This window comes from Trifolium pratense, linkage group LG2 (assembly GCF_020283565.1).
Source record: "Trifolium pratense cultivar HEN17-A07 linkage group LG2, ARS_RC_1.1, whole genome shotgun sequence".
NCBI classification, from domain to species: domain Eukaryota; kingdom Viridiplantae; phylum Streptophyta; class Magnoliopsida; order Fabales; family Fabaceae; genus Trifolium; species Trifolium pratense.
This window is the reverse complement of record NC_060060.1, coordinates 60,927,696-60,953,420: the sequence shown is the minus strand read 5'-3', so window position 1 is coordinate 60,953,420 and position 25,725 is coordinate 60,927,696. Positions and strand designations below refer to the sequence as shown.

The following is a 25,725-nucleotide window of genomic DNA, read 5'->3' as shown; positions in this document are numbered from 1 at the left end:
ATACAATATAAAACCCTTTCCCGTGTCACAATCAGAGCAGAGCTTCACCGACGACTCGACATCGAATACCACAAAACCTGTAAATCTGGACCCCCAACGGTCCAGCACATAACACATAAAAGAGAGTTAGACAACATACTCAAAATATAAGTGTAAGTAAATGGTACTTAAACACTTCTTCATAAAAACATGCATAATCATACATTATACATATACATCACCATCATTCATGCATATTCATATATCATGCATATACTTCATTTATCGCATAATCAATCATTCACAAAATACACCAAACATATAGTTTCACGTCGTCTCGGACAATACCAAAACATTAACAAATACATTGTTCAGATTATGGTCATGACGGACCCTGCGTTGTTCATTTTATAGTCATGACGGACTCTGCGTTGTTCATTTTATAGTCATGACGGACTCTGCTCCTCACATACGGATTAACAATCAACATTTACCAAGTATGTGTCAAACATCATTTATCATAAAATGCACACAAAATCCCTAATGCAATCTAATGCTTCACATTCATGTTATGTCCTCTAGACACCTCTAATGCATGTGGTACCATCGTCTTTATCAGAGTATCTCACCTCCGATATCCTTCTTTATCAAACAAATATAGTTCGATATCCTTCTTTATTGGACAAGCCAATATCCCTAAATATTCATGATGCATGCACTCAAAACTCATGAATATATTCATCAACAATTATGGCATATAGCCCATCAACAATAACGTGGAACACTATCCAACGTTCGTCTTTATTAAGATAATCAATACCTTAATATCCGTCTTTATCGAATAACATAATTCGATATACTTCTTTATTAGAATAACATACTCTAATATCCTTCTTTATTAAGTTGATTAACACCTTAATATACTTCTTTGACATTTTAACAAACATCATCAACACAATCAACAACAATTATATTCCACACATATAATCAACAACTATCATCACAATACAATTAATCATGGTTATAAACACCTAATTGCATGTTAGGATACCTCAAATCCATGTTACAAGTGCCTAATTACACTTAAAACAACTATCAAAAAGTTGCTGTCACAGAGCTGTTCGCTGTAGCGAACAGGTAGCGAACACGTAGCGAACACGTAGCGAACAGGTAGCGAACACGTTCGCTGTAGCGAACAGGTAGCGAACAGACACAGAGCCAAAATCCAATTAGCGAACAGGTAGCGAACAGGTGGCGAACACGTTCGCTGAGCGAAGGCGTAGCGAATGCCTCCTGTCAGGACAGTTCAAAACTTGCGATTTCTACACCAAATCACCCAAAAATCCCATTTTTCATGTTATAAACCCCAAATAAGTTTATATTCATGTATAACAAGCATATCTAAACACAAAAGGACAGTTCATTTCACCGATCTACATCATAAACATCGAAAAAGTAAAGATTGAACACTTTTACTCAAAACACTCAAGAACACAATGTTCTTGAGTTTAATCCTTTATAAATCTCGTTTTTAACCATAGTTTTCGTTCATTAATCATGTTAAAAGCATGTTAAGCATATTAAGAACCTTAGGAACGATTTCCATCAAGAAAATCCGTTCTAAGCTAAAACGAAAATGGGGTGGAGGAAGTTCGGGTGAGGAGAAATCGACATTCTCCCCTTCCTCGAGTCACCCACGAATATGAAATCTACTCTCTTACCTGGATTCGAAGAAAACTCGAAGATTTGCTCTTGAATCTCTCCCTTTCTCTTGCCCTAGCTCTCCTCTTCTCTTCCTTCTACACTCTCACAAGAACATGAGAAATGAAATGTTCTCTCTCCCTCTTGGGCTATATGGCGCCCCCTCACAAGTCCACAAGGCCCGTTGGGCCTCAAGCCCAATTGGCTTGGCCCAATAACACGCTAACTCGCTCTACTCGCGCGTTAACTAAAACTCTCGATAAATAACTTAAAGTTACTATCTTACTTAAAAACCACATCACCAAATAATTAAACACTTAAATAGTGAATAATAAATTTGGGTCGTTACAGTTTCTATTAAAGCAGCTAGAGAAGGTTTAAAATCTTTACACCTACCATCTCTAACATAAGCCATTATACTAGAATTTAACCCTAACATAGTTAAAGGTTTAAAGGCTATTTGGATTAAACCAATATGGATAAAATTATATCCCTTAAAAGGGAGTAAATCTGCTTTACTTAATAATTTTATAGTCTTGGTATTACCAGTAACTTGAATTGTTCGCTCAACTGTTTTAACAGCATAACGAGATAATAGGTCAAAGGTTCCAAATTTATAAATTTGTTTAGAAGGGACAGAAGGAATAGTCCATCTGTTTAATTTTTCCAAATTTTTTGGATATTCTATAGAATCTTCATTTTTTATTAAATTATTCTGATTATCATCATAATCTTCAGATTCGTTCATAAAACAAACAAGGATTGTTATGGCTGGCAGGATAGTAAATTTGTCTGATGAAACTACTAATAAAATTTTTTCAACAAATCTTCAGTCTTCTGAGCAAACGCAAATAGCGTTTAACTATCAACCCGAAGGGATAGACAGACCATGTCTCAAATCTCAGAAGTTACATAGTCCTTAGGAAAAATAGGCAAAAGATCAACCAACCCCTTCCCCGGGGAAAACGGGATCAAGCCTTATACTAAGAAATATGTCAAGTTCAAAAGAACAAAGAAAATTGGTAAACAAAATTTTACTAATTTTTTCATCAGATCTATTTACTAAGCTGTCAAGCCATAACAGGAGTTTAGCAACTAATTGTCATTACAATTAGCAAATTAAGAGATTGAGATATACCTGAATCGTTCAGTATGGGAAAGGCGATGATACCAACTTGTATGTAGCAATATTTTGATAATTTTATAACTTGTATGTAGCAATATTTTGATAATTTTATAATAAGACGAAAGTACTACAGTGCGTCGCAGCGGGGTATATAGTAGGAAATGGTTTTAAGAAGAAAGTATAAGATTTTATTTCTCTGATAAGTTTATATATATATATATTTATTCATTAAATGTTTTTACCACGCAAACCTGGAATCATCGATAGTCATAGAAATTATTAATTTTTATTTTGAGGTAAATTTATATAATATAAATTTATTTGCTTACAAATAGCTAAATTTTAATAAATAATGATTTTGTTTTATCAAGAATAAAAAAATATTTAAATAAAAAAAAATATTAATTTTATTAATTTTTAATTTTTAAATAGTCTCTTAATCTAATTCGCCCGAAGCTCGTAATGTGATGAGTCGGCCATGTCAAAAAATACATACATCAATTTTGGCTACAATAATATTTCCTATGATCCTTAAGAGAAAACTCACTTTTTAAATACACTAGTTACTTAATGTATTCAAAAAATAATTTATTTTTTTTACAGAAATAAATTTTCTTTTATGTTAAAAGAATAATTTGCAAAACATTATTGTCATTGATGTTTTATATGTTCCACACCATAGCCTACAAGAAAATTTTGGATATTCCACTTCTAATATCATGATGTAAGATCGTGCGTCACTAGGCACTGTAAAAAGTAAAATTGTGTATTCAATTTTCATACATAAATTATCATAGAAGTAGTGGACATTGACCGTGTTACATATGAGCAACATGATTATGATTAGAATCGATTGAAGATCAAGTATATATTAATGCATACAAATACAATGTAACATTTGAAATTTCGTTGTTCCGTAACATATAGACAACATATGAAGAACACGAGAAGAAAATGGAAAAGATATTTTCTCTTCCCACACCCCGTGAATCTTTTTTCCCCCCTGAATTTCCAATTTTGCCTTTAAAAAACTTCGGTTAGTAGAAATCGAATTTTTTTTTTGTTTTGAAAACAAATTTCGATTTTTAAAAACCGAAATTTACTCTGAATTTGCACTAGAAAAAATTCGGTTTCTGCGAACCGAATTTTTCTGCAAGGGCAAAATTGAAATATTGGGGGTATAAAAGATTCATGGGAGGGGGGAAGAGAAAACATCAATGGAAAACGATAGTAATTATATTGTTGTGAATACAAAGAAGTTTCCTTAATTTTGGACGAAAATCTTTCTTGATTTTTCTACTCCATCTGTCCCAATATATAAGAACTAGTTGATCAATGCACGTACACCGATGCATAACTTTTTATCTTTTGTAATTTACACGTATTTAAAAAATACACAAAAATTAAACGACACTGTATTTGACATCAAAATTTGATCACAAAATAAGTATAATTTCTCAAAGTATCCATCCACTTGTTAGTGTATTCTTCTATATATTAACTTTGATATTACTTGTTGCTTTCATAACAACTTGAACTCTCTATCAAACAATTCTTTTAATACACAAAAACGTACACATCAAGAACTGGTCTTGCCTCTTGTCAAATACCAATGCTAATTAAGCTTTCATCTTCTTCAAAGGTTCATTCATCTTCAACTTTCTCTATCTTTACAAAATGACAGTAAAATCATTTCATTGAAAATAATTGCATGCAAGTTTGCAACAGATCATACACTTCCTTTGTAACTTTGATCCCTCCTTCAGATATTAATTAAGAGGTACTATATAGTATGTTATTTATATAGTATGATGCATATGATATTGTAACAAATTTTAAGGAGATTTAATTTTAACAAACACTTGCTCAATGTTTGTTAAAATTCTAAGCATTTTTTTTTCTTTTCATTTTTCCTTGTTTATGTCTCTCTGCTTCCAAAGGGTGTTGTTTAGTCTTTTCTGTTTTTATCACTTTGATCTATGTTGGAATTTCAGACAATAATAATATGTTAAATAATTTATTGTTGCTAGGATATTCTTCCAGATAACAAGAGAAAAAATCTAAGAAAACAATTGATTGTCTGAAGATTCAATGATCAATTTTGATTGATTTATTATCTGCAGACAGAAGATTATACTATAAATGGGATGTAAAGCATATAATTATTTTAATAATTTTTTTGCTTTTTTCCAGATACAGCAAGGCCAGTACTATGTTAGGCCTATTTTTTTGCCATAATAAGGTGGGACTTTAACTTCCAAATCAACTTATGTTTGACTAAATATAATTTTTGTTAGGAGAAAAAAGGTAAGAAACTCATTTTTTAGGTTGGTAAAGTTATCATAGTTAGTACTTGTATAGTTTCAATATAGTAGGTTTTTTCAGAATCTAGCAGTAGTATGAAAAAATTTGCAAGTATATGTTAATTTTCTTTATAGAAACTCTTAAGAAGTCTGTTGCGAGATGGATTGATAAGCCGGTTTTGTAGGGTTAAGTTAGGGTCAACTCTCAATTCTAAGATGACATCAAAGCCTCCTCCACGATCCGCTAGGCCGCCTGCTATCAGACTTCTGATCAGGTCATCCACCATATATATCCGCGCCCCAAGCCCAATAGTACTGGGCTTGAGGGGGAGTCTTGAGAAGTTCCACATCAGTTGTGAGATGACTCGGTTTTGTAGGGTTGAGTTAGGCCTAATTCTAAGTGAAACTTTTGAGAATCTGTCATTCATATTTGAAAAGTTTCTACTAAGATGTTTTAGATAAAGTAACATTATGTGTGAACTGAATAACAGGTCAATTGAAGCATGTATATGGCAGATACTTACTCCGGACAGAGTTACGAAAAGTACTTCCACGACTCACAAACCGAAGAACTGATAGAACCGTCTAGTTCCAACATCTCTACAAGTTCAATTCATCCAGATAGTGCTTCTTCTTACCAGCTAATAGGTAGTTCAGGAGCTTCATTGGTTGCTTCTTCTGATTTCGTAACAGATTTGATTATGGAAAATCCAAGCGTGGTTTCAATTGAAGTTGATGGTGTAATGAGATCAAAACTAGAAGCATTGGAGAGGGCATTACTTGATGATAGTGACATTGAGGTGGAAGAGGAATATGCGAATTTTCAAAGCATGGAAATTGATCCTAACATTATCGATTGGGCTGATCCTGATCCAATTCAGAATATGCTTCTCCGTGACTCGCCAAAGGAGTATTCATCTTCAGATTCCAATATTAGCAGCATCAGCAGAGAAATACCAAAAATTTCTAGGACCCCTAAGCAATTACTATATGAATGTGCTACCGCAATTTCAGAAGGAAATGAAGAGGGAGCATCGTTGATGATAAACGTTCTCCGGCAGATGGTCACAATTCAAGGAGAGCCTTCTCAAAGAATTGCAGCCTATATGGTGGAGGGGCTTGCAGCTCGCCTTGCTGAATCCGGAAAAAGTATTTATAGAGCTCTAAAATGTAAGGAACCTCCTTCTTTGGACCGTTTAGCAGCGATGCAGATACTTTTTGAGGTCTGTCCGTGTTTTAAATTCGGGTTTATTGCTGCTAACAATGCAATTTCCGAAGCAGTTAAAGATGAAATGATGATTCATATAATAGATTTTGACATCAATCAAGGAAGTCAGTATATGAATCTTATTCAAACACTTGCTTCGAGGTCTATTAAGCCATCCCATGTTAGATTGACTGGCATTGATGATTCTGAGTCCGTGCAGCGATCCCTTGGAGGACTAAAGATCATAGGACAAAGACTTGAACAACTAGCACAAACAGTTGGTTTGTCATTTGAATTTCGAGCAGTCGCATCAAGGACTTCAATTGTCACATCATCGATGCTTAATTGTCGTCATGGAGAAGCTCTTGTGGTGAACTTTGCATTCCAGCTTCATCATATGCCTGATGAGAGTGTTTCAACAGTAAACGAACGAGACCAACTTCTTCGTTTGGTAAAGGGTTTGAATCCGAAGCTTGTAACAGTCGTGGAGCAAGATGTAAACACCAATACTACTCCTTTCTTGCAAAGATTTGTTGAAGCTTACAATTACTATTCGGCTGTGTTTGAGTCGCTTGATGTTACTCTTCCTAGAGAGAGTCAGGATAGAATGAATGTTGAGAGGCAATGCTTAGCGAGGGACATTGTTAATACAGTTGCGTGTGAAGGCGAGGATCGGATAGAACGGTACGAAGTCGCAGGAAAATGGAGAGCTAGGATGACAATGGCTGGCTTCATTTCATCTCCAATGAGTACTAACGCAAGCGATGAAATACGAAAACTCGTTAAGGCGTATTGTGATAGGTACAAGATAAAGGAGGAAAAGGGTGCACTTCATTTTGGTTGGGAAGACAAAAACTTGATTGTTGCTTCAGCATGGAGATGACCAAGATAATTCATACTCTAGTATTTGATGATGTAGTGTTTTGCTTCCTCATTCCATAGTTCTGTACACTCATTCTGATCTTTGTATTGTAGTGTTATGTTTAGGCTTTCTAGTTTAATATTCCAACCTTATGTACGCTACATCCCGTTATTTAAGGTATTGTCCTCTTTTAAGTCTCATATGAGTCTTCACGGTTTTGCCTATAGTTAAAATGTGCATCAGTGGGTTGAGAAGAGTACGTGTTTATAAACTACTATTAGCAGTCAACAAGCCACTAGGATTCCATGCTTTGATTCCCACAAAGCAACTAGGATTTAAAAAAAAAAAAAAGTCTATGAATGCGATTCAGATGGTGCATCAAAGTTTTTCATTTCGCTCTATGACCACAATGCATCCCGGTTTTAAGGTATTGTCCTCTTTTAAGTCTCATATGAGTCTTCACGTCTATAGTTAAAATGTGCATCAGAGGGTTGGCAAGAGTACGTGTTTATAAACTACTATTAGCAGTCAACAACGATTCCTAAGTAATGTCGGTCTTTTTGGTGTACTGAAACACTTTTCATGCTATGCAACCGCGATTCAGACTGCAATTATAATTTATTCTAAGAACTTATGGGGATAGGATAGGTATAACTATGTCTATGTGACACTAGTGTGACTCATTTTATTTAATATAATGAAAATTATTTTATGCTTGTAAGCTGGTTAGCATTAAAATGTATAAAGAAAGATGAAGACGGCATGAATCAAGCACCAAAGTATGCAGATTGAGAAACTTGTATTATATATTCCATCAGCTTTATGCCACTTTGTTCTTGTTGAGGGGTCACAATCGTCAAAAGAAATTGTATTAAGCATTTCTCTAATTAAAAAGGTACAGTAGATTGTTAACTTTAATTGAAGATATATATATTTTTTCAAACAAGTAGTATCCTTTTTATGTAAGTAAAGAAGGGACAAAGGGAGCATTCAAAGTGGAACTGAAATTGTGAATTGGTTATAAATTTCATCCTACTAACTAATAATTAGGCCTTTCATTTCTGTTGCCGACAACACTGTCTGTCTCGTGGTTTTTGTAAAATAAATAAAATAAAAGGTGAACACAGGGTACACTCTTATTTGGATATGTATTTTGGATATGTATTGACATCAACTCTTCAATAGCCACAACCATAAATATATTGGTTAGGTACATTCACATGAAACATAAAAAAAATAAAGATAAAATGATTAAACTAATATGATTTGATGTGATAATTTTAAAAAAATTTTAATATTTTTTATTTCTATATGTGTGTCTAAATTTTTTGCTCAAATGTTTATGCTCGAACCGGTGTTTCTCAATATTGAAAAGGATATTTGATTTACTTTCATGGCTCCAAGGAAATCATCAATATTTTTAAGGGTAGATAAATAAAAATAACATTTTTTTTTTACGAAAAAATGTTTATAGCATATCATTAATTAAAATGAGTTCAATACAATTTGGACACTAACTAAAGATGGGGCCGCTATAGCAAGCGCGTCCCTTATGTGTGAGGTTTAGGCGCTTATTTGATTTGGCGGTTAATAAATCGAGTACGGTGGCCGAGATATATTTTCCTTAGGGTGGGAGGCTGGCGGGAGGCGTGGGTATGGCGGAGACAGTTGTGGGTGTGGGAGGCGGAGATGTTAGGGAGTGTCAGACTTTACTTCATGGTTTTCTTGTGCAGGCTCAGTTTTCGGATTTGTGACAGTGGCAGCCAGATCCTGTTAGAGGTTACTCAGTCCGAGGGGCCTATCACATTTTGACTTCTCAACAGCTTGACCCTTTGGACGCCATTGCAGATCTCATATGGCGCAAACAGGTTCCTTTAAATGTGTCTATTTTAGCTTGGAGACTGTTGCGAGATAGGTTACCAACAAAAGTCAACTTGGCTACCCGAGGTATCATCACCCCAGAAGCTTAGTCTTGTGTGGCCGGTTGTGGAGACATGGAGTCAGCGCAACACTTATTTATCTCCTGCAGCATCTTTGGCTCTCTATGGTCGTCAGTTAGGTTGTGGATTGGCGTGTCTCGGTGGATCCTCCGCATCTATCAGATCATTTTCTACAATTTACTTATTCATCAGGTGTTTCGCGAGCTCGACGCTCCTTTTTGCAGCTTATTCGGCTTTTATGTGTCTTGATTATTTGGAGTGGAAGAAATCACAGATTATTCATAAATACAGAGACGTCTGTTCCTCAAATGTTGGATAAGGTTAAAATTTATTCTTAACGGTGGTTGAAGACAACAAACATTGATATTGTTTCAAACTATCACAGCTGATGGTCGAGTCCGTTTACTTGTTTGGGCCTTGATTAACTTTATGTATCATGTTCTTTCGATCGACTCATTTGTAAATATTTGTAGTCTTTTTTGGCACATCTTATACCGAAGAGACTATATTATTTGATTAATATATCTCATTTATGCTTGTTCAACAAAATTAACAAAATAAATACGTAATTAATAAACTATATTTGTAGTCGACTAGATAGAAAATATCTGAGTATGATCTTTAATTATAATAATGCCAAAATTATGTTGCAGGTCCTTTATCTTATTTTTTTGTAACACTTTGGTCATTTAGTTTTTTTTTTGTAACACTTTTGTCCTTTATCATTTTTTTGTAACACTATGGTCCTTTATTATTTTTTATTTGTAACATTTAGGTCCTTTATTTTTTATAAATAAATAAGATAAGGATCAAAGTGTTACAAAAAAAAGGACTAAAGTGTTACAAATAAAAAAGATAAAGGACCAAAATGTTACAAATAAAAGATAAAGGGTTACAAAAAAAATAAATGACCAAAGCGTTACAAAAAAATAAGATAAAGGACCTGCGGTATAATTTTACCTATAATAATTATATTATGTAAAATTTTACTTACCTTTTGATTAAAAATCTAAATTAAAGAAGAAAAAAAATTGTAAAACTAATTTCTGGTTTCAGAATTTTGGATGATGTGTACTACTTTTTAGTGGGACAAAAGTGTGTTCGAAAACATAAATAACATACACCACATGAATTCGAGCCTTCTTAGAACCTCACAATCTATAATAATATCCACTTGCAAAACACACACACTTCAGAATTTCAAACCAAACAAATTAAAAACCATCACAACACAAGAAGCTTATCCACAACAAGTACTGAAAACCAAGACTGCATTTTCCACAGAAACTACACAAAAAATAGCAACATGGCCCTTGAGAATTGTTTAAGAGTATCCACACCAAGACCTCATTGTCTTCCTCCATTGTTTTCAACTTCAAGGGAAAAGCTTGTTTTCTCAGCTCAAAAACTAGGATTCAAGAAATCTGTGCTCAACTCAACACTATCACTTCCATCTGGTGTTGCCAACAGAAAATCACGATTTATTTGCAATGCTCGTGAAGCTGTAAATGAAGGTACACACTTTACTCTTTTTCTTTTTTGCAACTGTACATAAGAATATAGTTAAAATTAGTGACCTTGTTATTTTGGTTCTTGAATGTGTCGGACGCTATCACTGTAATCTTTGGATTTAACCAAAATTACAAAATATTATTAACTGTATCTCTTGTTAATCGATGTTCCTTGAATGTGTTTTTCGTTGATTAATTTGGTCCTGAGATATGTTTTCAATTAGTTAGCTCGGTCTGTCGAATCACTACAGATGATACACTTAAAAGAAGTTTTTTGTAATTTCGATACATTCAAAGTTATAGTGACACTGACCGAGACTAAAATGACTGTTTACTCAAATTTTATTTGTCGCAGTGTAAGAGAGCATTTAGGTATAGTATAGCAGTTCAAACCAAAGTTTAAGTGGATTTGACCTATGTATGTGTAGTGTTTTTGTTTAATGAAGTAACACATGTACATGCTCATACTTAGCAGCTCAAGTAGTGGGTGACTCAAACTGGGATGAGCTTGTCCTTGGAAGTAAAATCCCTGTGCTGGTAGATTTTTGGGCACCATGGTGTGGTCCATGCAGGATTATAGCACCTATTATTGATGAGTTAGCCAAAGATTATGCTGGAAAAATTGCATGCTACAAGCTCAACACAGATGAATCTCCAAACACAGCAACAAAGTATGGCATCAGAAGCATTCCAACTGTTCTATTCTTCAAGAATGGAGATAAACTAGAAAGTGTGATTGGTGCAGTTGACAAGTCTACTCTTATATCAAAAGTGGAAAAATATATTGCATGAAATGAGTAAAAAAATGATACATAATGACATGCATTATAATACCAAAAATGGATGAACTGGGATGGAAGAAATGACAATAGTGACATTCTTGATTTTCATTTTATCCCATTCTTTTCCATGCCTTACAAGGCAAAAGGTAGTTTGTATCTTTATCATCACTATGTAATGATCCTCTTTCAATTTATGGATTCAACACATTGAATAATCTTTGTATATTTCTTGAATTTTTCATCATCTGTAAAAGTTTACACTGGATAAACAGACTTCCTTCAATGTTTGAATGCTGATTACCTTAAAATTGATGATTGTTTGGGATAATATCTAATTACTTTCCCAACAACCGGTTACTTTTGTAGACAAAAATTGTCACCTTCCTCAACTGTGTGTATCAAGGGCGAGTTTGGTGGAAAAAACCCATGACAGTACAAAATTTAAACATAAATTTACTTGAATTCACAAGAAAAAATCAGCCGCATAAGCCAAACCAGCCATCAAATTTTCATTTCTTATATATAAAATCATATATCGGCACAGTCGCCTACACCCTATCACTACCCAACTGTGTCCTGCCATCGAAGGCAATTCTACCATTGCTCATCATGCAGCACAAGCAGCTGTCAAGAACCACAACATGCATACCATCTAGAAACGGAAAAGGCTATCAAGGAGAAGGTTTTCAATCAAATTGAAGATTACTAAAACCGTTTACTGCTCCTAGACCACTAAGTAGTTGATTTGAAAGATCCGATTGATGATTCATAGCTTGATCCCGAGCAATAGATGACATTCCTCCCCTTCCATTCATGATTGAATGGTTTACCATAGAAGCTCTGATTCCATTAGGCATAGTGGATTGACCGAACCCCATTGTTCCATAACTACCAACACCTGTATTATTGTGAAGTGTGCCATTACTATTGTTGAGCCCTGTATTTGCACTCATTGGCAGAATGCCATTTACATTCTTCAAATCATTTCCTAGAGAACCAACACCTGTCATTCCACCTGTGCCATTCATCTGGGAGGCCATCATCATCTCATGTATGATTTTTTTGACCGAGTTTTGAGCATCACTTGGGTCAGCATCACCAGAAAGAGATGGTTGATATTGATGTTGTTGTTGCAAGGAAATATTAGCTGTTGAATTTGTTGTATTTATTTGATTGGGAGGCGTTAAAGTAGAATGAGGTGTTGGTGGGGGGTTATTAGATGAGGATGGTGTAGGCGGTGACTGAAAAGGTGATGAGCTTGGCTGGACCTGTGGCACGGTACTGGAGGAACCAGGGGATGGAATCTGAACAGAACTACCTCCATATGGACTGTTTGCATTGTTCATTGAATTTTGTCTAGAATTCACGGAGTTTTGGTGGAGAAGTCCAACAATAGTGCTTGTGGTTGTTGATGCAGACCCTGAGTTGACAGAACTATTTACACTAACCATACCGTTGCCGGAACCAATTTGCACGGCAGCAGCTTGCACTGGGTTTTGATCTCCATTTGAGTTATGTACCACCATTTGTTGTTGCTGTTGTTGTTTTAATTGATCTTCATGCTGTTGAGTTTGATTTCGAACTCCACACGAATTAACTGTTCTCCGAGGGAATTTGGCTAAGCTCTCTGAGAGAAGGTAAGAAATAAAGCAAAATCCACCATCACTATCAGCACAATCAAACAGCTGGCAAAATTTATAAATAAGACTAAAAATCTATATAACTACAAACAGTAGTGCGCACACACATCCATCTTTTTATTCTCTGTTGACTAAACTTTCTTCTGATTACGTGATATAACGTTACAGAACTATCGTGAGAAGAGTTGGAACTCATTTTCACAGCAATTACAGTGATCAAATCTAGAGAGATCACTGCAAAATCAATTGCCTGTGAAAACAATATCAAGTACAACAAAAATGATTCACAGAACACCCTCTTGATCTCAACCTCATCCATTACCAACCTTCCAGCCTGCTAATATTAAATGGTTTACTAGTAACTACAATCCTCCATAAAAAAAAATGCCCGCTAATACCCCAAAATCCAATCACAGACCCTTAAATACATAGTTCCACCATACTAACGTAGTCCCCAAGACCAATCCTTAAGCAATCGACCAACAAGTATCTAGAATTGATTACATGTTTTCAATACTAGACATAGCTTTGAAAGGTTCAAAACAAGGTCTCCAAATATGAACCAACAAGTATAACAAGAATGATAGACAAAATCCATTTTATATATATAAAGGTAGAGAAGCAAACTCAATGCATCAAGAACTTCTAACTTCTATATGACATCCATTGATTGATCAGGAACAATAAATCAACATAGAAACAGTTCAGGTAAACAGTTGAACTCTCTTTAATAAACATTATTTTATTGAAACATTCATAACTATACTTGCATATGAGGAATCAACCATGTAAACCATTAACTTACCCATAGGTCCAGTCCCTGTTTCTCTACTGTGATCTATCAAGTCTTTCATGCTATTTACCACCTCTGATATCTGCATCATAAACAATAGCAATAAACAAAGTTTGTCATGTTGACCCAGCCTGTCCTCTGCAGTGGTGTTCATTGGAAGAAAAAAATCCTTTAGATGAACTCCAAAGAAAAAAAACATTGCTGCTGCATGTGGCAACAAAAAAAAACACAGATTGTTCTCTTTTTTGTGCAAATGACAAGAATTCCTGACGTGTATTGCTTGATAATCACTCCCCCCAAAAAAATACAAATTATTTACCAAAATATAAAAGAAACATCAAAGCATCAGTCAGGAATTAAAGTGTCCCAAGTCCTCTCTTGAGGGAAGACCCTGTTAAAAGATTGATTCAGGAAAATATAGTAAGCAGAATTTAGAAACATCGTTATATTTTGCAGTCACGTTAAGATATAGAAAACCGAGCAAGAATTTCCTATTCAAAACAAGCAGGGATCAGTGGAGTGATTTATTCAGAAATTTTCCAAATTAGCATTTCAAATAAGGGTTATGACGGCGGCAAAAAAATGCAGTAGTTCCACACAACCAAAAGTTGTTCTAAAATTAAAAGGAAATAGATATCTATTTTCTCAAATAACGTGTAGGCTGAATATCAAAATAATACTATAAGCAATGTCATAAGAGTGAAATCTTACCTGTAGGCAGCGCACATATCTCTTAGTATATCCTAAATCATTAACTAATGGAACTTCGAGGGTTTTAGCCAATTGACGGGCTGACGTAACAAACCTGGAAAAGAAGAATATATATAGCTATTAAAAGGAAAACAGAAAAATACAACAAAAAGCGATCAAGAGATCAAGAGAAAGGACTATTGCAGGCTAAACTGTAGCATAGTTTAGAAAACAAGTAAACACCAGCAAACAAGGTTATTATATACACGATGGTCAACCACCGAAAAGAAGGGCTACAAAGTAAAAAGGAGAGTAGAAGAAATGGCAGAAGAACATATTTTATTAGAAGAGATGAGCATGGTGAAACGTTCACATTAAATCCCTAATCAAAGGGAAATAAGCCACGGACAATTCAATGGTCCCCGAACAAGGAAGTTACATTATAATAACTAATAATTAATATGTATAATATTCAAGTTTTAAAGAAAAACTAGCATCAGCAAAAATTTGACATGTTTGGTTGCTAAATACAATACATCTCAATTAGATAATTATTGAAAGGCTCAAAGTCTCAGAAAGTAGCATATAGAATGAATGGCAAACAGACTTACATATTGCAATTGTTTTGTAACTCTGGAGCAGATATATTCGGTGTTGTATTTTGAGTTAAAGACTGGTATTTCTGAGCAACCGTTCCAATCTGACTAACCTGTGGATTATAAAAATGAATTAAAAACAAGAATGAATAATAAGTGTATAATATGCTAATATATAGACAAACTCTGCTCTATTAACATATCTACAATATACACTAGCATTACAAAAGTTACTCCTAGCAAAAAATACCATATTAACTAGCCACGAAACCAATGATTCTTAAATCCATGGCACTATCTTACAAAATAACAATCTCAAAACTTACTACAGACTTTAAAAAAACAGTTGATGTATTCTTTATTGCTTCAAAAAAGTTAATGTATTCTTTATGGTAACAGGGGCATCGATGATGCAACTACTTAATCAGCAACCTGAGGTATTAACAATCTTCTGGGGATGAGCTCTTCATGCCGACGGGCACAAAATTCCCAAGAGCATATCTGCAAAAGAAATAATAAACAAGAGAATGTAAATTAAATTTTTTTCATATAGAGGATGCCAACAATTATAATAACAGGTAAGCAGTTTTCAGCATAACTTGAATGTTTTGATTTCTATACACTACCTTCAGGTCTGGAGAGAAAACTATTCGAAGTTGACCATCACGAACAACACGAAGTTGCTCAAAAACACTTTCTTGTATCGCTTTTGCATAGTCTAGAACAATTTGGCCCGAGGAATTATGATATTCACGGGGCATGTCAACATAAAGTAGCTCTTCCAGAGTACCACTTTCGTACTTTATCTTGTAAAGCCTGGGAAGAACCTCAACAGTTGCTTCTGAAAACCCATAAAAAAACATAAGCAGTCAGAAGGAGAATGGTACAACAGAATGACATTGGCAAACAACCCATAATAGATGTACTTAATAGAAAGTTAAGATGCCAGGTGAAGAATAAAAATAGGCTGAATGATGAATTGTAGAAAAGAACCTCAAAAAAATAACACTTACCAAACCCACGGCCAGGTTTGCGATTACATATTTCGCAGTGCCATACATCCTGAAAATATTTAGAGAATCCATGTTTAGCTAAAACAAATACTTAGCATCAATGAGACTACTATAGCTGGCTGCTTGAATTCTATAGAATATTCAAGGCAAAATTTAAGGCAATAGTCATTTGGTAAACACGCCATTCAGTAATTAAGTTATTAACTATTTAACTTAGACAAGGTTATTCAGGCATTATAATTGGATTATAAGGGTTTCTTCGGTAACGGACCTGAGGGAAAACTCCAGTTGTTTGTCTGCTACTTCCATACATAGAAACACACCACTTCTTCTTCGCATTGGGAGCAAAATATTCAGCGACAAACTTCCTCCAAAACTCGATGTTGTTATCCTATATAAAAACCAAATGCAATACCTATTATTAACACATAGAGTATATGTTATACACAGAACAAAACCAATATATAGACAAATTCTTACCTCGGGTCTATGTTGTTGCTGATACATGTAGTATGTCAGCCGCCTTGCACACATCCCTGGTTCATATGTGGGTTTCACAGGAGACCGCGTAGGCATATTCTGCTGTTGAAATTGTTGTGGTAATTGAGATCGTTGCTGAGGCATTGCCTTTAAGAGTTGTTGCTGCTGGTGTTGTTGTAACTGTAAAAGCCTGTGATGGTTCAAAAGATTGATCTGAGCAGCAGCAGCCTGAGAAGATTGTCTCGACATGTGAAGGAACTGTTGCTGCTGCTGCTGCTGCTGCTGTTGTTGCTGCTGCAAAAATAACGGTTGATCACAATGCTGGGGCTCCATTTTAACTGGTGCAAGAGTTCTCATTGTTTGAATTTGTTGTTGATCCAATTTCACTGGAGGAAGATTCCTCATTGATTGCAGCTGATGCTGTACATGTTGGTCATTGTTTGCCTGGGGCTCTAACTTCACTGGTCCCATTCCACCTATTCCTCCTCGCATTGATTGAAAATGTTGCTGCTGCTGTGTATTCAGAGGAGAGAACTGTTGCATTGACTGCTGGCTGTGTTGGAAATTTTGAGGATCAAGCTGTTGAGAATGTTGATGATCTGGCAATAGTTGGTTGCTAGAAGGGTTCGAAAATTGCTGACCCTGAATTTGACCAGAGTAACCTACATTCGCCATATTTGATTGCATAAATGAGGATGGAGAATTATTGAAGCTTGTCCCATTTCCAGCACTGGAAAGTTGGCCTGTTTCAGCTCCAGTTTCAATTCCTCCACGCTGGCTACTTCCTTGACCAGTGAGATGACTTGGAACTCCATTTGAAAATGATTGATTCAGCATAGAAGTTATATTGGACATATTTCCTAGAATGTTCATGTTGTTGAACTGAGTACGAGGAGACATGAGCGAAGGGTAAGATGTCTGCGAAGACATGAGAGCCCCTTGAGCTCCTAACATTCCTGAATTTGTTCTCATTAGAGAAGGTGAGAGAGAATGAGCACCGCCAATGGGAGTTGGTGGCCCTGGACCCGGAGGTACCATGTCTCAACAGTTGGTCTTCAAGCAATCACCTAAGCAGGACAACTACCTTACATAAAACATGAATTCGACAAGAACAAATTATTACAATCTGTTTCGAAAAAACAAGAAAAAATTACAATGACACGACACGGCAGTTCGTCAGAAACTTCAGAGTCATCACTGTGATTCAACAGAAGCATGAGCCATAACCAAATTTAAAAAACCAATAAACAATTTTGATTCAGAACATTACAATTGCACTACATCCCATAAATGAGCAACCTTCAAATATCATCCACATGAATGAATCTCTGTAAAACAAACGAGAACAACTTCTTAGATCCAACCCATCAACCAACACACAATATAAACAATAACCCAATTAACAAATAAATCAAATCACCAAAATTTCAATCAGCATTAGTATCACTAATTCACTATAACACTAATCACCAATTAAACAAAAAAAAAAAAAAAAAAAAAAAAAACAAATCAGCTTCAACAGCTTCAATCAAATTAACTCCATCACTACAAAACCATCATTTCTCTCTAAACAAGTTCAATCTCAATTGAAAGAAAACAAAATGATTCAAAAATTCAAAAGGCAAGAAACAAACACAATCAGAGTATAAAATTGAGACTTAGCATAACTCACCGAGAGAGTTAAGAAATTGAGAAATTGAAGTGCAATTGAGTATGAAAACTGATCAATGAATTGAGAGGGAGCAAAAAGTTTGGAACTTTCCACTTGGGTTCTCTGAATTTGCATCCAGTAATTAATTTTCTAGGGTTTTATGAGTGTAATTTAGGGTAATAATAAGGAGTAACAGCATATTCAATTTCAGTGAAACGCTTGTTCTGTTTCTGTTGTAGCCGCTGCTACTGCTGTTAAGTGCTTAACTGTGTGTGAGTGTGTTTTTAGAGAGAGAAATGATTTTATAGAGAGAAAGTTAGAGAGAGAAAAAGTGATTAGCGGACGTCAAGATTATATTCGATCTGATTGAATTTTTTCTTCATTCTTTCCTTTTGATTCTATTCATTTTCATTTTCATTTTCATTTTCTCTCTTGAAAATAAATTAAGTCAAAATCGATGTGTCTCTATGCTATGCACATGCACCATGTCCAATTGTCCATCATGATTCATCATGATCTATGCTATGGGTATGTGTTTTCCTACATCATTGTCATTGGTTAATTACTTATATGACCTTGGATTATGTCTTCATTACGGACTCGACACATTGAAAGATTATTTGTAAATCAATCATAATAATCCACCTTAACAAATGGTTAAGTAATAGATATGCAGGGCGTCTTCGAATTTTAGGAGATTCTGTGTAAAATATAAAAATGATCCCTTAATAAAAAATATAATTTTTTAAAAAAAAGTTTATTGATTTAAATTGCATATAATTTTTAAAAAAAAATCATTGTTATTCTTGCAAACATATAAATTATTAATATTAAACCAATTGCATTAAATCATCCATAAATTTTTTTGAAAATCATTTGATGTGTTATTGAGACCCATCAAGATTCACGTTATTTAATAAACCGTTAATCTTGATGTATCTCAATAACATATCAAATGATTTTCAATTTTTCTAAATTTTTCTATGGATGATCTATATGATCTAAACTTTCAATTCAACGGTGAATTTTGTAAAATTCGTATTCGTTATAATGTTATTCGTGACTGACCTACCATAGACCACTTGATGAAGTGGTCCATATATTAAAATTTACCTTGATATTGATATTAACCAAAAGGGCGTAAAGACGCAGGAAGGATAGTAATGCTGGTGCAGATTGAATAACCACAAATAAATTTTTCATGCGATAGAATAATAAAAAAATTCTTGACAAAAAAAAAAGAGAATAATAAAAATTCTCATAAATAGACACACACAAAATTAATATAGCTAATTATTATTAGCCTTTGATTATAAAATATAGACAGTTGAGATTTGGTGTCAAATTTTTGACACCTGGTGTCAACGGATCCTAACTCATTTAATATAGAAAAATCAATAAATATTATTTGTAAACCAATCAGAATAATCCACCTCAATAAATGTGTCGGTACATATCCACATAATATGTGTACCGAAAAATTTACATATAAAAAAATACCCCTTAACATGAAATTTTCAAAATTTTAAACGCGAATGTTATAAAAATGAAAAATTTGAGAGGAAAAACTTGGTGAGAAAATGGCAACCCATTACACAGAGGATCAGAGGTATCGGGCAATTCAAGGTTGTAGTAACATCCAAGACTCTACATGAGCTAAATATTGATGTAGATCAAGTGTATGAGGATGAATCAGTGGAGGAAGATTGTTTTCGCAGGATTGTCACTCTAAGCCAGGTGCAGACACAATATCGAACAAGTGGTGAGCAATATTGGAAAACTTGAATGGATTTAGTCTATTATTGATGATTATTTGTGATTCCATGGCCTCTGCTCAAATTCTAGTCCGAACAGATAATTGAGTAAATGGCGGTGGTCCGGATAAGTGATCAATACTATTATAACGAATACGAATTTTATAAAATTTATTGTTGAATTGAAAGTTTATATTGTATAAATAATATTTACAATTTTTTTGAAAAAATAAAAATCATTTAATATGTTATTGAGAATATCAAGATTAACGGTATTTAAGAAAAACTCATAAATCGTTAATCTTCATGAGTCTCAATAACATATCAAATTATTTTCAATTTTTCTAAATTTTTTTATGGATGATCTATATGATATAAACATTCAATCCAACGGTGAATTTTGTTAAATTCGTATTCGTTATAATGTTATTCATGACTCGTCCACCATACAAGCGGTCCATATTAGAATTTGCCTAGAAAATTGTCATTCCACTAGTAGAAAAATGACTTTTGGTTTAGAGATACCACTACTGGTATTCACATACCAGTAGTGAAATACATTTGACCAAAGGATTCCACTACTGATATTTTAATACCGGTAGTGAAAAGTTCAGAGACAAGGGATTTCACTACTGGCTTTCTTAAATCCGTAGTGAAAAGTAGACACGGTGGCAATGTTGTAATTACATTAAAATTTGTTTTAATTGGATTTCACTACCGATTTGGATTTCACCCGTAGTGGAATCCCTATTAGTGTTCATTAATTAATTAATTTGTTCATATCGTTCCCAATTTCTTCATTCTTCATATCGTTCCCAATTTCTTCCCTCGAGAACACACAGCGCCGTTCGTCCCTAATTTCTTCATTCTTCATTCTCATTCTTCATCGTTCCCAAATTTCTTCCCAATTTCTTCCCAAATCGCCATCGTCCCTAAAGCGCCATCGTCCCAATTTCTTCAATCATTCTCCAAACCCTAGACGGCGACCCCTTTATCATTCTCCAAATTTGCTTCAATCTGCGGTGACAAGCTTCAATCTGCGGTAACAATCCCTTTTTCTCTCTATTCTTCATTTTTTTATAACCTAAATTCAATTCATATTTTAAATTTTTATCTTCAATTTGGTTTATTAGGTTACCAGTGGAGTTGGGTTGCTTCTGCTCGATTTGTTTGGATAGAAAGAGTTGGGTTGGTGTTTAGTTCCTCAAGGTGCTTTTTTTCACACTTTTTGTCTTTTATTTTCATTCAAATTCAATTCTTTATGCCTCTTCCATTATTGCGTTTGTGTCAACTGCTGTAGGTTATTTATAGGATAAATATATCAACTTGTTTGCAATTTGAACTTTTTGAATTCAATTGTATTCATAATTAACCAACCCCGTTTGGTTTTTGTTCAATTTTGCACTGTAGAAATAGAAGGGTAAGAAGTTTAACATTACCTCAGCATTCCATTACTGAATATAGAGAAACTCATTCTGAATTTGTGTTATCAATAGTAGATTGCGAAAAATAGAGGTATCCCAAAAATCCATATCAGATAGGGTTGCATGAAGATAACAGATGCTGCATAGCAATGAAAATGAGTGTAATGATCTGAAGCAAAGACACTCCTCGGATTAGGTGTGTCCCGGTGTCGGACACGCGTTGGTGTCGGACACCGACACACACCGACACTTATAATTATATTAAATTGTGTCATTTTCTCAGATTATTATTGGTGTCGACCAAGGTTATCAAAACCGGACCGGACCGGCCGGTCGGACCGGTCGGACCGTGAACCGGTCATAAAAACGGTTCGGTTTTGAGCAAAAAACGGATAGGAAATCGACCGGCAAAAAACCGCTTGAACCGGGATCGAACCGGGTCGAACCGGTGAACCGACCGGGTGGTTCAAGCGGTTTTGCAGATTTTTTATTTTTTTTTTAAAAAGATAGGGCAAAACGACGTCGTTTTAACTTTTTTTTTTAAAAAAAAAAATATGAATCAAATCAACGACGTCGTAGAAATAGGAAAGATTTTTGTTTTTCATCTATTTTTCATTTGGTTTGAATTATAAATTTTATTTTATTTTGACTTGTGATATTTTATCTTTTTAATGTGTGAAATTATGAAATATTGAGCAATTATTCATATATTTTTATTTATATATTAATTAAAATATATATTTAATTAAAAACGGTTCGACCCCGATTGAACCCGGTCCGACCAATTGAACCTTGAACCGGTGAGCTCGCCGGTTCGATGACCGGTCCGGTTCTGACAACCTTGGTGTCGACGTGTCAGTTTTCGTGTCTGTGTCCGTGCTTCATACTAATGAATAAGGGAATGGCTGCATAATATAGATAATGTATTGAAAGGTTTATGTAGTATGGTAAATATAAGAGTAACACTCACTCTTCAGTTTTTACTTTAGGTCATGTTTGTTACACATGCAAATTCTTTAGTTTTGTTATTTAAAAATAATCATAAAATTCTATTTTTCCGCTAGTGCCTCTAGGACAATGTTGCAGTTTTCATACCAGATTTTGAAAATTTTATAACATTGCAAAACCCTTATAAACCTTAATTTGAGGTGCTAAAATTTGTCCATTTATAACTTTTCTTCTCAGTTTCTTGGAGGCTATCTTGTTTGGTTTAACTGATTGTATGTTCTTCTTTTCATGCCAGGGATACAAAATGATAGGATCCTTTATTACCAGGATACTTGTGTATGTTTATGACATTATAACTTTCTGATTATTCTTTTATGATGGGTTTATGCTATAATTTTCAAATTCAACTATTCCATATTACTGTGTTTATGTATTTGCAGAATGGTTTTTGGCTATGCCTACCCAGCCTATGAATGCTATAAAGCAGTTGAAAAGAATAGACCTGAAATTGAACAACTACGCTTTTGGTGCCAGTATTGGTATACTTCCATGAAACTTAACTAGTAATCGTTGGTATACATTGGTATCTACTTTTTAAATTTTCTTTTTGTATTGCAGGATTTTGGTGGCTCTTTTAACGGTGTTTGAGCGAATTGGTGATACATTTATATCATGGTAGAGATACTAGACATTGCCATGTCCTTTTTTTCACTGAACAATTGTGTTATTATGCTTTCTGATAGCTTATTATTAGAATTATTTAGTGTTTTTTTCTTCTTGAAGGGTTCCAATGTATAGTGAAGCTAAATTGGCATTTTTTATATACCTATGGTACCCAAAAACAAAGGTATGAAAATAATTACTGTGATTGAATCTGATATAGCTTTAGTATTTGATTCTCTTTAGATTGATCTGTAACATAAATGTTATTGCCTATGTTAGGGAACGGCATATGTGTATGATTCTTTCTTTAGACCATATGTTGCTAAACACGAGACGGATATTGATCGCAATTTGATGGAACTAAGGACACGGGCAGGAGATATTGCAGTTTTGTATTGGCAAAAAGCTGCTAGTTACGGCCAGACTAGAATTTTTGACATTTTGCAGTATGTTGCTGCTCAATCAACGCCACCGGCTCGTCCTGCTCAGGTAGTTAAACATGTGTTTTGTCCTGTTAACCATGATACTTGCGCTTTAGCTTAAATGTACTATAATTATGATTAATTCCATTATATCAGCATTCTTTTATCCCGTCAGATCCGGATTGTGCTGCTCACCCTGCATTCATTTGTTTTATTCTAATTTTTTTATACAAATAAGAATAATGTAAAAGTACATTTTAAATTGGGCATATCAGCACGAAATTTAACTGATGCTAGTTGAATTGATTAATCTAAGGAGATATATTTTGCACGCACAAAAACTACGAAGGCTCGCCCGGAAACAGATTTATTAACTTTAATTTGTACACTGAATGTTTATCTCATTTCCTTGTACTTTCTCACAAATAAATGACATTGTTTATATTTGCAGCAACAACCGGGTGCAAGAGGCCGCCAACCTGCACCTGGCAATAATAGCCAACAACCTCCAGCAACGGCACCACCAGCTGAGGGTTCAACTCCTCCCACTTCTAGCTCATCTTCAAGTCAGCACCAGAAGGAAGTAGCAGAAGAGTTGGGTTCCTCACAAGTACCTAAAGCACCCTACTCATTAGCAGGTTTAATTTCTCAGAAGAATAATCCTACACAAGAATCTGGCAACCAATCCATACCTGCAGAGGCAGAGCCAATGCAGATTGAAGAAACACTGCCTTCATCATCTTCTGCAAATGAAAATGAAAACCCTCCGCCGAAATATTCAGTACCAGCAGTAGCAACATCATGATTTGTTGTCTTGATCTGGTTGATATTAGACATAACTATAGCTATAGCTAGCTAGCAACATCATGCATCTGTTTCAGGTGTTGGGTTTTATAGTTTTGTCCTCAATTTTATAGCTACTGCATTACTTGGTTTGTTCTATTATTTTCTGATTTTTCTTTACTTTGGCATCAATTTTATACTAAAGTAGAACCTGATTTGTTTTGATGCTAGTTTTGGCATCAATTAATTTTTACTCTGACATTTCACTATGTTTGAATATTAACTCCAGGCCTTAGTTCATGCTTACATTGTTGTGCTACTGCTAAAACTGTGCTAAAATATTTTAAATTGTGCTTAAATTGTCTTGACAAGTAGCTTACATTGCTGTGCTACTGCTAAAACTGTGCTACTGCTGTGATACTGTTGTGTATGCTTATGAGGCCACTGCTGCTGTAAATTGTTCTGTAATTACTAATTATTTGAGTTTATAATAGGAAAAAAGTCAAAAGGGTAGGGAGAATCATGCACATATTTGAATGTTATAGCCTGTTTCATGGTTAATCTTGATGTTTTTGAATATTACATTCTGAAATGTATTTAACAAATTTGGGAATTTCGGATATTGTAGGATGGGTATGGAGCTTCCTACAGCTTCCGAAGAAACTGTCCATTGAAAAAGCTTATGGATGAATATTGCAGATGTTAGTAGAGTTGGTTTTTTGTTTGACGGGCGTCTCGTCCAAGCTGAGCAGACTCCACACGAGGTTTTTGTTTCTCAACATTTGTTCATTATTATGTAATTTAAATATTAGCTAGTATATTCTGTCTCATTGTCAGAATTCTTGGTTTTCTGATCCAAATTATATATATTTCATGCAGCTGGGAATTGAGGATGGTGATGAAATGCTTGTTATGCTTCATCTGAGAAGACATGTTTAGTGGAAAATTATAATGAAAAGCTTGTCATGCTTCATTGTAGATGGAACTGGTTTAACTTTGGACTAGACAAATTAATGCATAATATTTGTACCTTCTATTTTCTAGTAATATTATGGTGCAGTTGCAGCTGCTGGACTTTGCACTTCCTAATTATAACCTTAGTTTATATTAGTTTAAATCATGGATGGATTATCATAGTTATATATATATGCATCAGTTGCCTCCATGAGGTTGTGATGTATAGAAGAATATATGAACTCTGAATGGGTATTGGATATTGGACTTATGTCCTAAAAAGTTTATAAAAATGAATTTTACTAGTTGTGGTTATTGGTTGCTACTGCAACTGATTTTTAACATATAGCTTTAGCACTAGCAGCAATGGCTCATTCTTTGGGGTCTGTGATGAAATTTGGTCATGTTACAAAACTACACACCACTACTAATATGCAGGCACAGGATGCTACAAAAAAACGAAAAAAAAAAAAAAAAAAAAACTAACATACCACTACTGATAT

General features: G+C 34.5%; 4 protein-coding genes across 12 annotated transcripts; 3 read left to right on the top strand and 1 right to left on the bottom strand.

Annotated features, from left to right (window-relative positions):
• Positions 1-4,282: 4,282 nt before the first annotated feature.
• On the top strand, positions 4,283-7,473 carry LOC123909351 (scarecrow-like protein 1). 3 transcript variants are annotated; one of them, XM_045960188.1, is made up of 3 exons: positions 4,283-4,586; positions 5,000-5,048; positions 5,601-7,473. In XM_045960188.1, exon 3 carries the CDS (start codon positions 5,613-5,615, stop codon positions 7,197-7,199), a length of 1,587 nt encoding a protein of 528 aa, XP_045816144.1. In that variant the 5' UTR covers positions 4,283-4,586; positions 5,000-5,048; positions 5,601-5,612; the 3' UTR covers positions 7,200-7,473. The 3 variants fall into 3 exon arrangements, with proteins under 3 accessions (XP_045816144.1, XP_045816145.1, XP_045816143.1); XM_045960187.1 differs by having other exon boundaries at positions 4,329-4,586; positions 5,000-5,113; XM_045960189.1 differs by lacking the exon at positions 5,000-5,048 and having other exon boundaries at positions 4,289-4,586.
• A 2,795-nt stretch (positions 7,474-10,268) lies between these two features.
• Positions 10,269-11,626, top strand: LOC123909350 (thioredoxin-like). 2 transcript variants are annotated; one of them, XM_045960186.1, is made up of 2 exons: positions 10,269-10,632; positions 11,105-11,626. In XM_045960186.1, the coding sequence occupies exons 1-2, from the start codon at positions 10,425-10,427 to the stop codon at positions 11,419-11,421; spliced, it is 525 nt and encodes a 174-aa protein (XP_045816142.1). In that variant the 5' UTR covers positions 10,269-10,424; the 3' UTR covers positions 11,422-11,626. The 2 variants fall into 2 exon arrangements, with proteins under 2 accessions (XP_045816142.1, XP_045816141.1); XM_045960185.1 differs by having other exon boundaries at positions 10,290-10,632; positions 11,102-11,626.
• On the bottom strand, positions 11,514-18,598 carry LOC123909348 (transcriptional corepressor SEUSS-like). Of its 6 annotated transcripts, none has more exons than XM_045960178.1 (11): positions 18,296-18,549; positions 17,894-17,951; positions 16,624-17,703; positions 16,415-16,534; positions 16,144-16,192; positions 15,757-15,971; positions 15,563-15,631; positions 15,146-15,243; positions 14,556-14,649; positions 13,857-13,926; positions 11,514-13,038 (listed from the first exon to the last, which is right to left on the bottom strand). In XM_045960178.1, exons 3-11 carry the CDS (start codon positions 17,659-17,661, stop codon positions 12,098-12,100), a joined length of 2,694 nt encoding a protein of 897 aa, XP_045816134.1. In that variant the 5' UTR covers positions 17,662-17,703; positions 17,894-17,951; positions 18,296-18,549; the 3' UTR covers positions 11,514-12,097. The 6 variants fall into 6 exon arrangements, with proteins under 6 accessions (XP_045816134.1, XP_045816136.1, XP_045816137.1 ...); XM_045960179.1 differs by having other exon boundaries at positions 11,897-13,038; positions 16,624-17,707; positions 18,296-18,548; XM_045960180.1 differs by lacking the exon at positions 17,894-17,951 and having other exon boundaries at positions 16,624-17,707; positions 18,296-18,598.
• Positions 18,599-20,818: 2,220 nt separating this feature from the next.
• Positions 20,819-25,358, top strand: LOC123909347 (putative HVA22-like protein g). The gene is made up of 9 exons (XM_045960177.1): positions 20,819-21,070; positions 21,162-21,237; positions 22,696-22,736; positions 22,841-22,939; positions 23,019-23,075; positions 23,184-23,247; positions 23,343-23,552; positions 23,937-25,032; positions 25,148-25,358. The coding sequence occupies exons 3-8, from the start codon at positions 22,705-22,707 to the stop codon at positions 24,288-24,290; spliced, it is 816 nt and encodes a 271-aa protein (XP_045816133.1). The 5' UTR covers positions 20,819-21,070; positions 21,162-21,237; positions 22,696-22,704; the 3' UTR covers positions 24,291-25,032; positions 25,148-25,358.
• The last annotated feature ends 367 nt before the right edge of the window (positions 25,359-25,725 follow it).